Source organism: Sceloporus occidentalis, unplaced genomic scaffold, assembly GCF_023333645.1.
Source record: "Sceloporus occidentalis isolate IW3139 unplaced genomic scaffold, rSceOcc1.0.p SCAF_277, whole genome shotgun sequence".
NCBI lineage: Eukaryota > Metazoa > Chordata > Lepidosauria > Squamata > Phrynosomatidae > Sceloporus > Sceloporus occidentalis.
In genome coordinates, this window is record NW_028317257.1 from 534,106 (window position 1) to 548,527 (window position 14,422).

The window sequence follows — 14,422 nt, forward strand, 5'->3', positions numbered from 1 at the left end:
GGTCAATTCTTCTGGAATGGTAGAGGCAAATATATACAAAATGTATTGAAGGTAAAATAGAACAGGTGGTTGGGGGTTAATATCAATTGATAATCCACAACCTATCTCTACTGATGTTGAAAATATTGATTAATCCTGTGTCTCTGACTGTCTCCTGTTGTATTTTTGTTTGTAGGCCCAATAAAAAGTTTCTTCTAATCCTTCTGGATTGGAAAAAACACTATGGTTTGAGGAAAAAAGAAACAAGATATGTAGATCCGCCTATCTTATGTCTTTACCACTTTCTTTATTTTAGCAACTACCCCATTTCCAATTTACGACAAAAATGTAACATCATAAATTATTGTTCTTACAATGGAAGGATTTTTTTAATTCAGAACCTTATCAGAGACAAACAATCCAACATCTACAAAATGAGAAAGAAAACACTAATTTGTGATGACATTTATAGGTGCTAAAATGGGATGCAGCCATTGAGGCATGTATAAAATATTTTCTTTCAAAACAATTGATGCAGTGCCATCAAGAGATATCTTGGCTATCTAGCACATGAGATCAGTGAAAACAGTCTTTGTTTTACATAGAGGGGTCCAGAAAAAACAAAACGAACATAAAATCAGAGATCACCCTAACAACCCAACAAAGATATCCATCTATCTTGCCTTTAATGATTTGAATGCCCTACACTGTCCCCTATAGATCAACTGAATAAGACATCAAATTCCTGTATTTGCAGTTATTAATAAATAACAGATGAAACATAGCATTGCAGGTATAGAGCAGCTGAATAACACACAAACCCAGTCTTGCAGGTATAGATCAACTGAAAATCACACGTAAACTCAGTATTGAATGTATAAATCCAAAAGTATGGACACCCTAAACTGCGGACATAGATAACAGGTCACACACTCCAAAGGCCAGCCCTGGCACCCAGATGGACTTGCTCCGCTGCATCCCAGCTTCCCCAGGGCGATACAAGAGAGGTTGCTCGCACACTTACAGAGGTAAGCTTGCAAGCGTATGCAGAAGTGGTCGCATAGGCATGCCATCTCCATAGACAAACTTTAGCAGTAGAAGTAAGCAGTAAGATGCCACCTTTGTCACATCAGTTCATTAACTTTCTGTCTTGTTAGATCTGCCCTAGTCCACTGTAAGTGCTATTATTGTTACGTGAAAGCATTTAGGAGAAACAACAGCTCAGCGATAGACCACGCACACTCACAGTGCGCACTGCTGAGTGATGACGTGTATAAAAATCACCTATGAATTGTCTCTGAAAGCAACATGAGCACAAGCACTTTCTGCCATGAGCTTCAAGAAATGGGTTCCCATGGCTGAACAGCTGTACACAAGCCGAAGATCACTATGACCAATGCCAATGGCTACTGTAAAGTTTGGTGAAGGAATGATAACTGTCTGGGGCTGTTTTTCAGGCTTTGGGCCCTTAGTTGTATGCTTACAACTTTGTGACATCAGTTTGATAAGTCTGGTGTGGAGGTAGTTGACTGGCTGACAAAGAGCCCTGACATTAACCCCATTGAACGCCTTTGGGATGAACTTGAACACTGATTGCAAGTCTGGCCTTCTTGTCCAACATCAGTCCCTGACCTCTCAAATGCTGGCTGAATGGGCACAGATTCCCACAAAAACACTCCAAAATCTTGTGCATGTAGATGTGATGGCCAGCTGTCCACATACTTTTGGTCATATAGATGTTGTTGCATGCTGTAGCCCTCCTCTGAACTCCGAGATTTCCATGAGCCATTGCAGATGCATTCACATTTTACAGGAGAAACCATTTGCAAATGTTTTCTAAAGAAACTTAATAGATAATAATTTAATGCAGTCTTTTTTTTTTAACTAAACCACATATTTAATAGCACTGTAACCCGATCTGTATGGTCAATAATTACAACTGAGGGTATTATCTTTCACTATGTTTATTTTTTTATAATAAAAGATTGAATGCCTGAATGAATAATTGCAGGCAAAGAAGAATATATATTTTAAGGGGTTTTAAAGGACTTTAAATTTGTGATCTTATACATTTCACTATATGTAAAGTGACAATAACATATGTTAGAAATATGAACTATTTCCATTAGTATTCCAAGCTATGGTATGAAAACAGTTTGTGATTTATATTGGGAGATAAGAATGGAGGCAATCTTTTGATACTGGAAACAGATCTGTATATCATGTGGTTTACATTACAGATCAAAACAGGTGACATAGGATATTTCTGTAAAACTTTTATTAATCTTGCAGGATTAGAATAATTTTTTTGGTTTGTTATTATTCTATTTGTTGAAGCTCTCTTATTGGATTAAAGGAAGAAAGGATTAGCATGTCCCTGAAGCATACCAAAATACTAAATATTTAATATATTAAAAAGTAGCTAAACTGTAGCTGCTATTATTGTTCAATTAAGATTATTTTTTAAGTTTGGTTATTACACCAATTACATAAGTGATCCATCACACACAATAGCTTTGTTATTTCTAGTATAATATGATATAAAAAATATAAGAATATTATCTATGGGTCATAATCTTTAATATAGCTTTGCTTTAATATAGTACATACTTTAGGTGTAATATACAAAATACATGTGTAAAAAAACATTTAACAATGCAGTCATCTATGTCAGTAACACAAAGAGTTGTCGTGACTTATCATGATAGACATAAGAGGCCTATAAAAGTTAGGAGTTAATTAACCAGAAATTGCTACCTATACCTTTAATATGTATTCTTCCCAAACAAAAGATAAATAATTAAAACACTTATCTCAAACAGAAGTTATAGTCAAGCTGCAATATCTTCTTTCTCCATGATCTGAAATATCTTACCACCGATTGGCTGCTTAAGCTGTCAATCAGTGGTAGTATAGTATTTTAAATTAAATCAGTTGCAGTATGTTTCAGTCACTGATTGACAGCTAAAGCAATTAGTGGAAGGAAAGTGTCCGTATTGAGATCAAAGATGATGATTGAGATCAAAAATTATTTTATGTTTCTCTAAAGACACTATATTTTCGTTGGAAAGGGTAAAGGCAGGAGGAGTAGTAATTGGTCGTGTCCTAGCGTGTCATGTGACTAGTTCTGAGTGTCAAGCCGGCTGCCCTTGCAGTTTAGTATAACTGGGGTGAGGATGGCTACAAAACGTATTAATTGCACCAAAGAGGAACAGGGTTCTATTATACGCTTTTTGTGGGCAGAAGGTGTGCCGGGAGCACAAATTCATCTTTGCATGTGTGCTCAGTATGGGGATAAAGTTCTCTCTCGTAGAGTCGTCTATCAGTGGATTAAAACGTTTGAAAATGGCTGTACTGGTGTGACGGATGCAGAGCGCTCTGGACGTCTAGCTACAGCCATGACCATGATGAATGGAGAAAGAACCCTGGAACTGATTCGTCAAAACAGAAGAATAACAGTTGAAGAGGTTGGAGGAAAGTAATTCATGACAGCCTTAAATTCAGTAAAGTGTGTGCCAGGTGGATGCCTAAGCAGCTGACTGAGGAGCATAAGCCCAAGCCCTTAGATGTTTGTAAAGTTGATGTAGACCGTCTTCTGTGAAAAAAGTTGGCACAACGTTGGGAAAATTCTATTGCAAAGGAAGGTGACTATTTAGAAAAGTGATACAATTTGTTTTTGATATAATTTTTTTTGAAATAGAGTTAAAAAAAAGTGTGGAAACTTTTTGAAAGTCCCTTGTATATTTCGATCCAACACTAATAACCAACAATGGGTTGGCTGTGGAATCTAAGTATGTACTTTAATCACTCAGAGCTCCTAAAAGAGATCTAAAACAATATTTATAATGGATACGGCCATGCATTAATATCCCTTTCAAGCTAACATTCAAAGGCAATAATACTACAAAGGTAGCATTTTCCTCTTTGTGAACATGAGAAACATAGTTTCGGTAGACCTTGGAATAAATCTTCCAAAAATGAATATTGTATTTTTGGAGTTTGTTTCTTTGGTGTAACCATAGGGCCTGAACCGCACCACAGTGAAACTGAGGTTGCTTGCACACTAGAAAGAAAGCTGCAGGAGTGGTGAGAGGTAAGCAGGGGGGTAGGCGAGAGGTGGGATGTAGGTATATGTGTTTGTATATATGCATAGATGTGTAAATGTGTGTGAGATCATGTATGTGTAATAGTGTGTGTCAGCATGGATGTGTAATTGTGTGCGTGTGAGCATGGATGTGTAACTGTGTGTGTGTGAGCATGGATGTCTAGGTGTTTGTGTGTGAGCATGAATGTGTAAGTGAGGTGAGATGGAATGTGTGTTGAAAGAATGCATACGTAAATGTGTGTTGAATGAAATGAATGCATACGTAAATATGAGTAAGTGTGTGTTTACATATGTGTGCCAGAGTGTATGTTGGAAGGGAGGCAAGGAGCAATCATGGCACAGACCAGTTGTTGAAGTTGGGATGTCCCTGGGCAATTTTCGCACCAGGGCCCTGTGGTTTCTAGTTACACCGGTGTCGTGACTACTGGCCATGTTCTGTCAAACATCTCTAGGCTGTGTTTCTGTAGGAACTTTAAAATAAAATTATTAAGTGATCTCCCCTGCAACCAGTCTACTGAGCAGCAGCAGCAGCACACCAGGAGCCCTGATCACCCAAGAGGGCGATCTGCCCCCTCATTTTAAGCAGGGGGCATCCCTGCATCACTGCCTGACAATTAATATTCCTTTTCCATTCATTGACTTCTGCGGTGTCAATGGTAGGTGTGACAGTGGCTTTCAGTGGCCTCCACTCCGTGATCCCTGTCCTTGACGTTGAGCCCCAGGATATGACACAGTATCCAAGTGCTCCTTCTGTGACGGGACCGACCTGTACCCCGACTGGGTACTCCCGCCAAACGTTGCTTCCTCCTGACGGGACACCAACAAGTAACCCCTCCATGCCAGGCAGAACCAGCGTTGTAGATAGAAGGGGGGACGTCGCTGCACCAAAGCTGCATTGGCACTGTGGCTATCTGAAGCTTAGCTAAGACAAGGGCTAACTCACACAATAACAGGGGAAACACTTCACACCTATACAATTTACAATGCTAAGACAATCAGCCTTCTTCCTACCACAGGATGTCCAGCTGACGTTACAGTTTTGAGACTCTGAGTGCTAAAACATGGGGAACATCAGCAGAAACTGAACCCCTGTATCCACACACAGAAGTCTCTACAAGGCCTGGGCCCATAGTCGATAGGGAGGAGGCTGGCTTCCAAATAGGACTGACCCAGGAGGAAACCCCAAACGGGTTGACTCCGTAGTCAGTTAGTTCACTTAGCCCATCAATGCCCAAATAATCTGCCCCTCCAAGAGCAGTACTCCCTGGCCCAACCTCTGACTCTCCAGAAAAATAAACTGCCGCTGGAGAGAAGTGCCTACAGCACCTTCTCTCTGGAATCTTCCCAGCCGCTGGGGATTGATGATGGGTGCATACTCTCCCTGGTGCTCCTGTTGTCGCTGGGGTGATGGGTTGGGCATGCCGTCTCCCAGGTCATCAGTCCGCCGCTGAGGAGGAGGGAAGACACCCTTGGCTCCCTGAACTGGGATCTGCGGCTGGGAAGGGAGGACAGGTTCCTCCGCTTCAGAACCTGTAAGCTGTTGCTGGGGAGACTGGCCGCCTGCGCCATCTCCTGTGCACTCACTTTGCCGCTGGGGAGTGATGCCGCCTGCACCCCCTCCTTGATGCTCCTTCTGCCGCTGGGAACATGGGCCGGCTGTGCCGTCTCCCGGGTTATCCATCAGCCGCTGGGGAGGAGGGACGACACCCTCGGCTCCCTCAATTGGGATCTGCCGCTGGGGAGATGAGCCGGCTGCGCCATCTTCCAGGTCATCCGTCAGCCGCTGGGGAGGAGGGACGACACTCTCAGCTCCCTCAACTGGGATCTGCTGCTGGGGAGGGAGAACAGGTTCCTCCGCTCCCAGAGTTGTGAGCTTCCGCTGTGGAGACTGGCCAGCTGCACCATCTCCTGGACACTCACCCACCCGCTGGGGAGTGATGTCGCCTGCATCCCCTCCTGGTGCTCCATCTGCCGGTGGGGAGATGAGCCGACTGCGCTGTCTCCCAGGTCATCCAACAGCCGCTGGGGAGGAGGGATGGTACCCTCCACTCCCAGGTCATCAGTCAGCCGCTGGAGAGGAGGGATGACACCCTCAGCTCCCTCAGCTGGGATCTGCCGCTGGAGAGGGAGAACAGGTTCCTCCGCTCCCAGAGTTGTGAGCTGCTGCTGGGGAGACTGGCCGGCTGCGCCATCTCCTGGACACTCACCCACCCGCTGGGGAGTGATGCCGTCTGCATCCCCTCCCTGGTTCTCCATCTGCTGGTGGGGAGATGAGCCGACTGCGCTGTCTCCCTGGTCATCCAACAGCCGCTGGGGAGGAGGGACGGTACCCTCCACTCCCTCGTGCTCCTGCTGCCGCTGGGGAGATGGGCTGGCTACCGCATCTCCCTGGATTCCTGTTGTTGTTGCAGGTACGGGGCAGAGGCCAGGGGCTCTCCACCCTGTTGTCAGCGCTTCAGCTGGGGGTTGTGGATCTGGGCGAACTACCCAGCATTCGGAGGACCCCGGTGTGAAGACCCATCCTGGGTTAACATCCTCGGATGAACAATTAAAAAAATCCATGGACACTGGGGCATACTGCTGAACACGGTCAAACAGTTTTTTATATGATTTCTCCAGTTCCCACTCCTGTGTAAAAAGTCTAAATCACCTCTCAGTCCTAGTGCACCTGGGAGGTCCAATTCTCTGAAATCTCGGAGGTCCATAATCCGCCACTCCGCTGTACTGCCGAAGTCCAGATCCTCCTGAAGACTATCCCATAACAATCCCAGGCCGCCAAAGTCATAGCCCTCCGTGGGCTCTGTACCTTCCAGGCACCAACCCACCTGGGCTGCATACCATCGTAACACCCTGTATCCGTCATCCCACATCATCTCTGTTTGGACCAGCCAGTCTAACTTGGACACCCATTCCTCCCTGGGCTGCTTTCCCAGCAACGGCATTTGTGCCTCCAGCTTGAACCAGTAAATGTCCTCGCTGGTTGGGAGGCACTTACCCAGGTATTCCTGTTTCCATCGCAGAGTCTCCCACCAGAGTTGCTGACGGATATGATCCCTCCACCGCAGCTCGTCCTCAGCCGATACAGGTCCATCGGGTTGGGCCCATGCCTCCTGCATACGCCGTCTGAACTCCACTTCCATAGCTGAGGATCCTGGCGTTGCTCCTTCTCTGCCCGAAGGGTGACCAATCCTGGTGATGGTTTGGATGTCCCATCTGGAAGGAAACACCCCACCGCTGCCACCAATGTGACGGGACCGACCTGTACCCCAACTGGGTACTCCCGCCAAACGTTGCTTCCTCCTGACGGGACACCAACAAGTAACCCCTTCAGCACCAGGCAGAACCAGCGTTGTAGATAGAAGGGGGGATGTCGCTGCACCAAAGCTGCATTGGCACTGTGGCTATCTGAAGCTTAGCTACACAGTGTGGCTACAGCCCACCCCAAACATCAGGCAACACTCATGTTGAGGTGAAAACAGGACTCCTTTATTAAAACCAAAGACAGAGCTATATATATACACAAGTAAGAAAAGGGGCAAGACAAATATCACATGATCTAATTACCATGGCAGGAAGGAAGTAATTAGATCAAATCCTGCAGCACAATATCCGGGGAAGGACAGAATGACATGAGACATAAATAATTACATTAATTGGGGACGCAGACGTGGAATGACGATAGTCTGGCTTAAGACAGACAATGGCCAGGACACAGGGATAACAGGAGCTCACAGGATTAACAGCTACCTGTTATGTAATTGATAATTAGGTATGCAGCAGTGACACCTAGTCTTAAGACAAGGGCTAACTCACACAATAACAGGGGAAACACTTCACACCTATACAATTAACAATGCTAAGACAATCTCAGCCTTCTTCCTACCACAGGATGTCCAGCTGACGTTACAGTTTTGAGACTCTGAGTGCTAAAACATGGGGAACATCAGCAGAAACTGAACCCCTGTATCCACACACAGAAGTCTCTACAAGGCCTGGGCCCATAGTCGATAGGGAGGAGGCTGCCTCTCAGGTCTCTCCAGGGGCCGCAGTGATGGAGGGTTCTGTCACACCTTCTACTAAGGAAGGCTGGCTAGACTTGGTCCTTTATAGTGCAAATGGGCCAGTTGAGGAGCTAAAATATCACTCTTGTAACTAGCCCATTTCAAAACTGAGCAATCTGCCCCTGGTTTGTGTCAAAGAGTCTGTACCCCAAAGGCCCTATCTCTCTAGTCAGCCTAGGTCAGAATACAACTCTAACTAAAGTATTGTACATATATGTTTCGAAGTATACGCATATTTCAGATAATGGTCCCATTGCTGAAACCACATAACCACTGGAAACTACACCATCAAGACAAAGACAAGCCACACTGCATACATAATGATTGGTTTCAAATAAAAGTGAATCTTGCTCACAGTATACGATTTTACCAAATGTGAAAAATAAACAAACCAGAACCTATCAAACGAATATACAAGGATGACCATGTCTCAATATCCCTCACCACAATACATAAATGGTAATATTATAAGGTATCAGTCATTGATGTCATATTATAAATAGCTGTTATAGTTTTTTTTTCCACTAAGACAAGACATTTACTGCACTCTCTGGTATGCTGAGTAAGTAAGCCTTAGCAGATCTGTCATTTTATTCATTTGTCAAGGTTTGATCAAATCATATCATATGCAGGAACATTAAAGAAGTTTTTTGCAGCTTATGTGGCAACAAACTATCATTGTATGCTTTTGTGTTGATTTCTGGGAATGGTTTGGCATTCAAGCATACTAGGAAGAATGTTTCTAATGCTTAGTTATACAAGTATTATACATATGCATCATTTGTCTGTCTATTTTTTTATAAAAATAAATAAAAAGTTATGTATGTATGTATAAGAAATAATTTTTCATACCGTAAGTTTCTTATGTCCCACAACTTTAGACCATCCCCAACAGCAGTTGTGACAAAAAGATTGTAGGCTTCAGGTTGTTGAGTGCTGAATGCAGAGCCCTGTTTTAATAAATGGAAAAAGTATTGTTAAAAATGTCATTTCAAATGAGGGCCATCTTTGTTTTAGTGGGGAGAAACTGTGTGACTTACCAATATTTTACCATATTTTTATAAATATGAATACATAGTATTTGCACAATTTACTTTATAAACACAATTTTGGCTGATTTACATAACAATATAGGAAATTATATACCTATAGAAAACTATGATACACTCATACCCACCAAACATTTTGAGACCAAAACCAGAGGGACATCAAAAGACAAAAGATGGACACCGGAATTTAGGACTTAAAGAGGGACACCATTCTAGATTGTAAGCTTGCAAGCAGGGCCCTCTCTACCTAATGTATCGGTTTATCTTTGTCACTACAAGTCTTGTCATATGCCTTGAATATATGTATTGTAAGAAGTGCAAAATACTAATAATAATTGCTACATGTATGTGATCCCTGCCCACAGTCGGCAGCCTGATTTTGCCTTATAGCACACAAAACTTTTATATGTAATAACCAATAAACGAACAATAATAATGCATACTACATTTACTATGAAGTTATACTTCAGATAAATACTGGCAGGTAAATATTTACACCCTTAATGATGCCAAGAATGTATTTACCCTCATTCTTTACGCATAACAATTATTAAAAGCCAAGTTGGTCTGAGAATAGCTAAAGATGAAGATGTTCTGCTCAGTATAAGTGTGTCCCACAAAATATGTCTTGAGATAATTCTGGGGGGTAGTAAAAAGTAAAAAGATAGTAAAAAGGTTCTAGTGGGTTTCCTTAATATCAGGGCTGCTATCTAACGCATAACTTTGTGGGATACAGAGAATGCCCTTGTTCCTTGTCTACTGAATGTTAACTTTTGCTAAATGATTTATATGTTCCATTAATATTTTTTTGATGAAAGAAAAACAAGCTTGACTTTCTTGTCAAAACCACATTTAATTATGTGCTTCAATTTTAGTCCCAAGTGATCTTCTGGGTCTGTAGCTTTGACAGCATCCCCTGTTTACTTGCCCAAAATCAATCAGCTGACTGAGCAGAAGAACAGAACACCAGTAGCTGAATGCTTATACACGTGTTGTAAGTGATACTTTAACATCTCAACACCACTAAGTATTTTACCAGATCACAATGTACCGAAGTATATGATTCCATATTCTTAGAACTGCTGAAAGGATCCCAATCTAATAAGACGTTGAATTCAAAACAGACGTCAGAATAACATTACTTTTTGTATATAATACTCTTTAAATCTACCACATTTTATAAGCCGTTTTAACATATCAAAGACATAGGAAGGATGTTGTCGGCTATAAAAATGTACAATACGTAAAGGGAAGATTTTTTTTCCTTTGAGCATTAAGTAGTATATACAGTGATGTAGTGTACCACTGAACAAAAGTGGGTTTTATTTTTTATTATACCAATACATTTCTTATATCAGGAAAAATAAATTGAATTATAATGCCATCCTGCTTATATAATGAAGCATTTCATTAGTCAGTGAATCCTGCTAGTGAGCAAGACTATGGCAATGCCATTTTAGTGCATTCCATGGTTGTGTGATAAGAAATTGGTATATTTGCCAAGTAGACTGAGCTAGTATATAATACGCATGTGTACCAATTGCCCAGGACAGACCCTAAATCAAAGGTGCTGTCTCAGGTCCCTGCCATCCCTGTAATGCAATGTAGCCTTCTCTAAGAGCAAGAGGAATCCATAAGCTGCTCCATTATAGTGCAAAAAGTCCTCTAGACAGCTGACTCTCTTGCTGTCCTGTAATGGATGAACTGCCTTGATATGTCTACAGCCATCTGTAGCTCTGGTTCCTTCTCAGAAATAATGTTGGAGGCTTCAAAGTGCCTGTGGCGTTCGGAAGCAGGGGTCACTGGTACTGTGTCTAGAAGTATGGACAGACAAGCAACAGGCAGGCAGAAGCCCCCATGAGCCTGTGATTGCTCCTACATAAGCTACCATCATTAGTTGAGGGGATCACAGTCTGCACCTTACCTTTTGGTTTTCTAGCTGCTTTCGGGAGCCCAACAACCAGGATATCACAATTAAAACAAAATGTAAAAATCTAATTTGGAAACAGTGATGCACAGTTTTCATATTAAGCCTAGTAACTAAAATAGATGAAAATACCAGGCATCTGTGGTGTTTCCAAAATCAAGACAAATATCTGAATTTTCTTCCATTTGCACTAGCTATGTCATTTTTATAGGTGACACTGTGATTGTATTTTTCCCAATGTTGTCATAATAAATTATGGCTTACATACATATGTATGGTGTCAAAAGAACGGCTTAAAAACAATATATAACTTGTGTGGTTAAACTAAATCATAGGGGAGGAAATTATTATTGAAAACAAGATAGTAAAACAACTTCAAGGGTGCAAAAAAACCTTCATTCAAGTGTACAAATAGAGAAAACAGCCTTAGTCCTTAAGGGGTTAAATTAAGCATTGTAGATGAAACTGCACCTTTATCATAGCTTACACAAATGAATTTGAATAAGGTATAAGGAGCAGACTAAAGCAGTGAATGACTGTTATTCATTTAACAAGACTTGGTATAGAAAGTTAATTAGATGATAATTTGTCAACTGTAACCCCCCCAACATGACCAGAGGGGCATTTTTAATTTAGGTGGTGGCCAGGGGTGGGACTTTTTTGTGAGATATTCACAGCTATTTATGTAATTAAGTAAACAATTAATCAATAAGCTTCTACAAAAGACGGGTGTAAGGAAAGGAAAGAGGGACCGTGTCTCCTACTGACGGATACTTGAGGGGTATTTAACTTCTGAAGAGGAGAATGAGCATTGCAACACAATATACACTCACTGGTCACTGGATGGACATGATCAGCAACAATACTCAGGTAGGCTGTCACATTTAAACAACCTTCAATTGGTACTAAGGGGCCTACAGCATACCAAGAAAATGTCCCCCACACCATTATACCACCAGCCTGTTATGGTCTAGCTGCTTTTCTGCTGCATTGCTGGAGGCTAATATAGCCTGGATGGGTTGCCATGGCTACACTCCTGTCACTCCTGTGCCCTTGTGTTGTTTCCGGCTGCAAGTGCTATCTCTGTGTTCCTGAATTCCTGTGTATGACCTGGCTTTCTCTGACGTCCCTCCTGGCTCCTGATTCCTGGCTTGATCCTGACTTCGCTGATCTCCGTATTCCTGACCCCGGCTTGTCTGAGTACCCGTCTTGGTTCCTGACCCGGCTTGTCTTTTGGCATAAGCTTTTGGATCACGATTTGGCTCTGTTCACTATTGTTATTACAATAAAGGTGATTGCATTTTACGTTTTATGTCCGTCTGGTTCCTGGTCCCTAACACAGCCTGAACCATTGATATAAGGCAGAATGGATCCATGCTTTTATGTTGTTTACGCCAAAGTCTGACCCTGCCATCTGAATGTCGCAGCTGGAATCGAGACTCATCAGACAAGGCAACGTTATTCCAGTCTTCCATTGTCCAATTTTGTGTAGCCTCAGTTTCCTGTTCTTAGTTGACAGGAGTGGCACCCGGTGTGGTCTTCTGCTACTGTAGCCCATCTGCTTCAAGGTTCCATGTGTTGTGCGTTCAGAGATGGTATTCTGCATACCTTGGTTGTAAGGAGTGGTTATTTGAGTTACTGTTGCCTTTCTGTCATCTCGAACCAGTCTGCCAATTTTCCTCTGACCTCTGATATCAACAAGGCATTTTCGTCCACACAACTGCCGCTTACTGGATATTTTCTCTTTTTCGGACCATTCTCTGTAAACCTTAGAGATGGTTGTGCATGAAATCCCAGTAGATCAGCAGTTTTTTTAAATACTCAGACCAGCCCGCCTGGCACCAACAACCATGCCAAGTTCAAAGTCACTTAAATCCTCTTTCTTCCCATTCTGATGCTCGGTTTGAACTTCAGCAAGTTGTCTTGACTACATCTACATGCCTAAATGCATTGAGTTGCTGCCATGTGATTGGGTGATTAGCTATTTGTGTTAATAAGCAATTGATCAGGTCTACCTAATAAAGTGACCAGTGAGTGTCTGTTTAATCCATGCGGTCTGTAAAAATTTTCATAGACAAGGTTGTCATTCTATTTAAGTAGGTGTCTTATCTCCCATAGGAAAACTCTGAAAGTTTCCAAGGCAATGTGCAGTATGTTTTAACATGCATTACTGTAATGCTAGATTTTGTATATTGCCCTTTTTAATCTTGTTAATGTTTACTCTCCTCCATACCTCCAACATTTCAAGTGTCAAGAGGCAAGAGGCAACGCTAGCATCACAAGGAGGCAACATGGGACAGCACAGGCAATCTATTGATTTTTCACTCCCTCAAACAACCCATGCAGCAACCAGGGACAGTGCCGATTTAAATAGTGGTATGGGATCTGTAGGCATCTATAGTATATATACAGTACCCAGGACTGCAGGCATGCTTATTTTGAGAATGCAGATATAAAAAAAAAAAAACCATGGAGTGAATATTTTATTACAAGACATAAGGTTGTTAAAAAGCATGCATTTGTGTTCCACGTGAGAGTTATCAGTTGCAGATAAGCAGTTGTTAAGGGAAAACTTAACAGAAAACTGCTCGCTGAAGACTTTCTTGTAATAGCCATTCATTTAGGAAATAGTAGTTTATAATTTGATGGTTGAGGTTAGATGTCATCATAAAAAAAATGCCCAGAAGGAGAAAACATACTTACAGAACATTAAGGAACCACAGTTAAAATGTCAGAGAGACAATCCTGATGTTAATGATCCAGAAGAAGGTAGAGACTATATATCTTATGAAATATCTGTGGTAATTTGCATTATGTGTGGCATTTGGTTTACATATATCCTCAAAAAGGGTAGATTGTGACACATTTGGTGTAATTGATTTAATTGAACCACTACTCAAGGCACACACAGGTAGCACTACGTACTGTGTGCTTAGCATCAATATAATGTAGAAGAAATTAAACACAATTACGAAAAAGCATAATGCTGACGGAGCACTATAGTCCAAACTACCGTATTTGCTCGATTATAAGACAAGGTTTTTTTCAGAGCAGGTTTTTTTCTGAAAAATACCCCTCGTCTTCTAATCGGGGTCGTCTTATAATCAGACCTCAAATAGAGGTCTGACTATGAGACTAAGATCCAGATCCCCCGCACCGCTGCAGGGGACCTGGATCCTTCTGTCTCCCCCCCATTTAACACTCCCCCCCCCACCCCACACACACTTACCGGTGCTTCCAATTTCCTGCTGTATACCGGGGAAGCGGGTTGACGTCCACGTGATCCGCGCAGACAACTTCC

The 14,422-nt window shown here is 42.2% G+C and overlaps 1 protein-coding gene across 1 annotated transcript in view; it reads right to left on the bottom strand.

Moving 5' to 3' along the window:
- LOC149275602 (WD repeat-containing protein 27-like) overlaps window positions 1–14,422 on the bottom strand; it is a 203,375-nt gene that overhangs the window by 142,987 nt on the left and 45,966 nt on the right. The window contains exon 23 of the mRNA XM_089504538.1: window positions 8,998–9,095. Coding sequence (XP_089360664.1) covers window positions 8,998–9,095 — 98 coding nt within the window. The remainder of the gene's footprint in view (window positions 1–8,997; window positions 9,096–14,422) is intronic.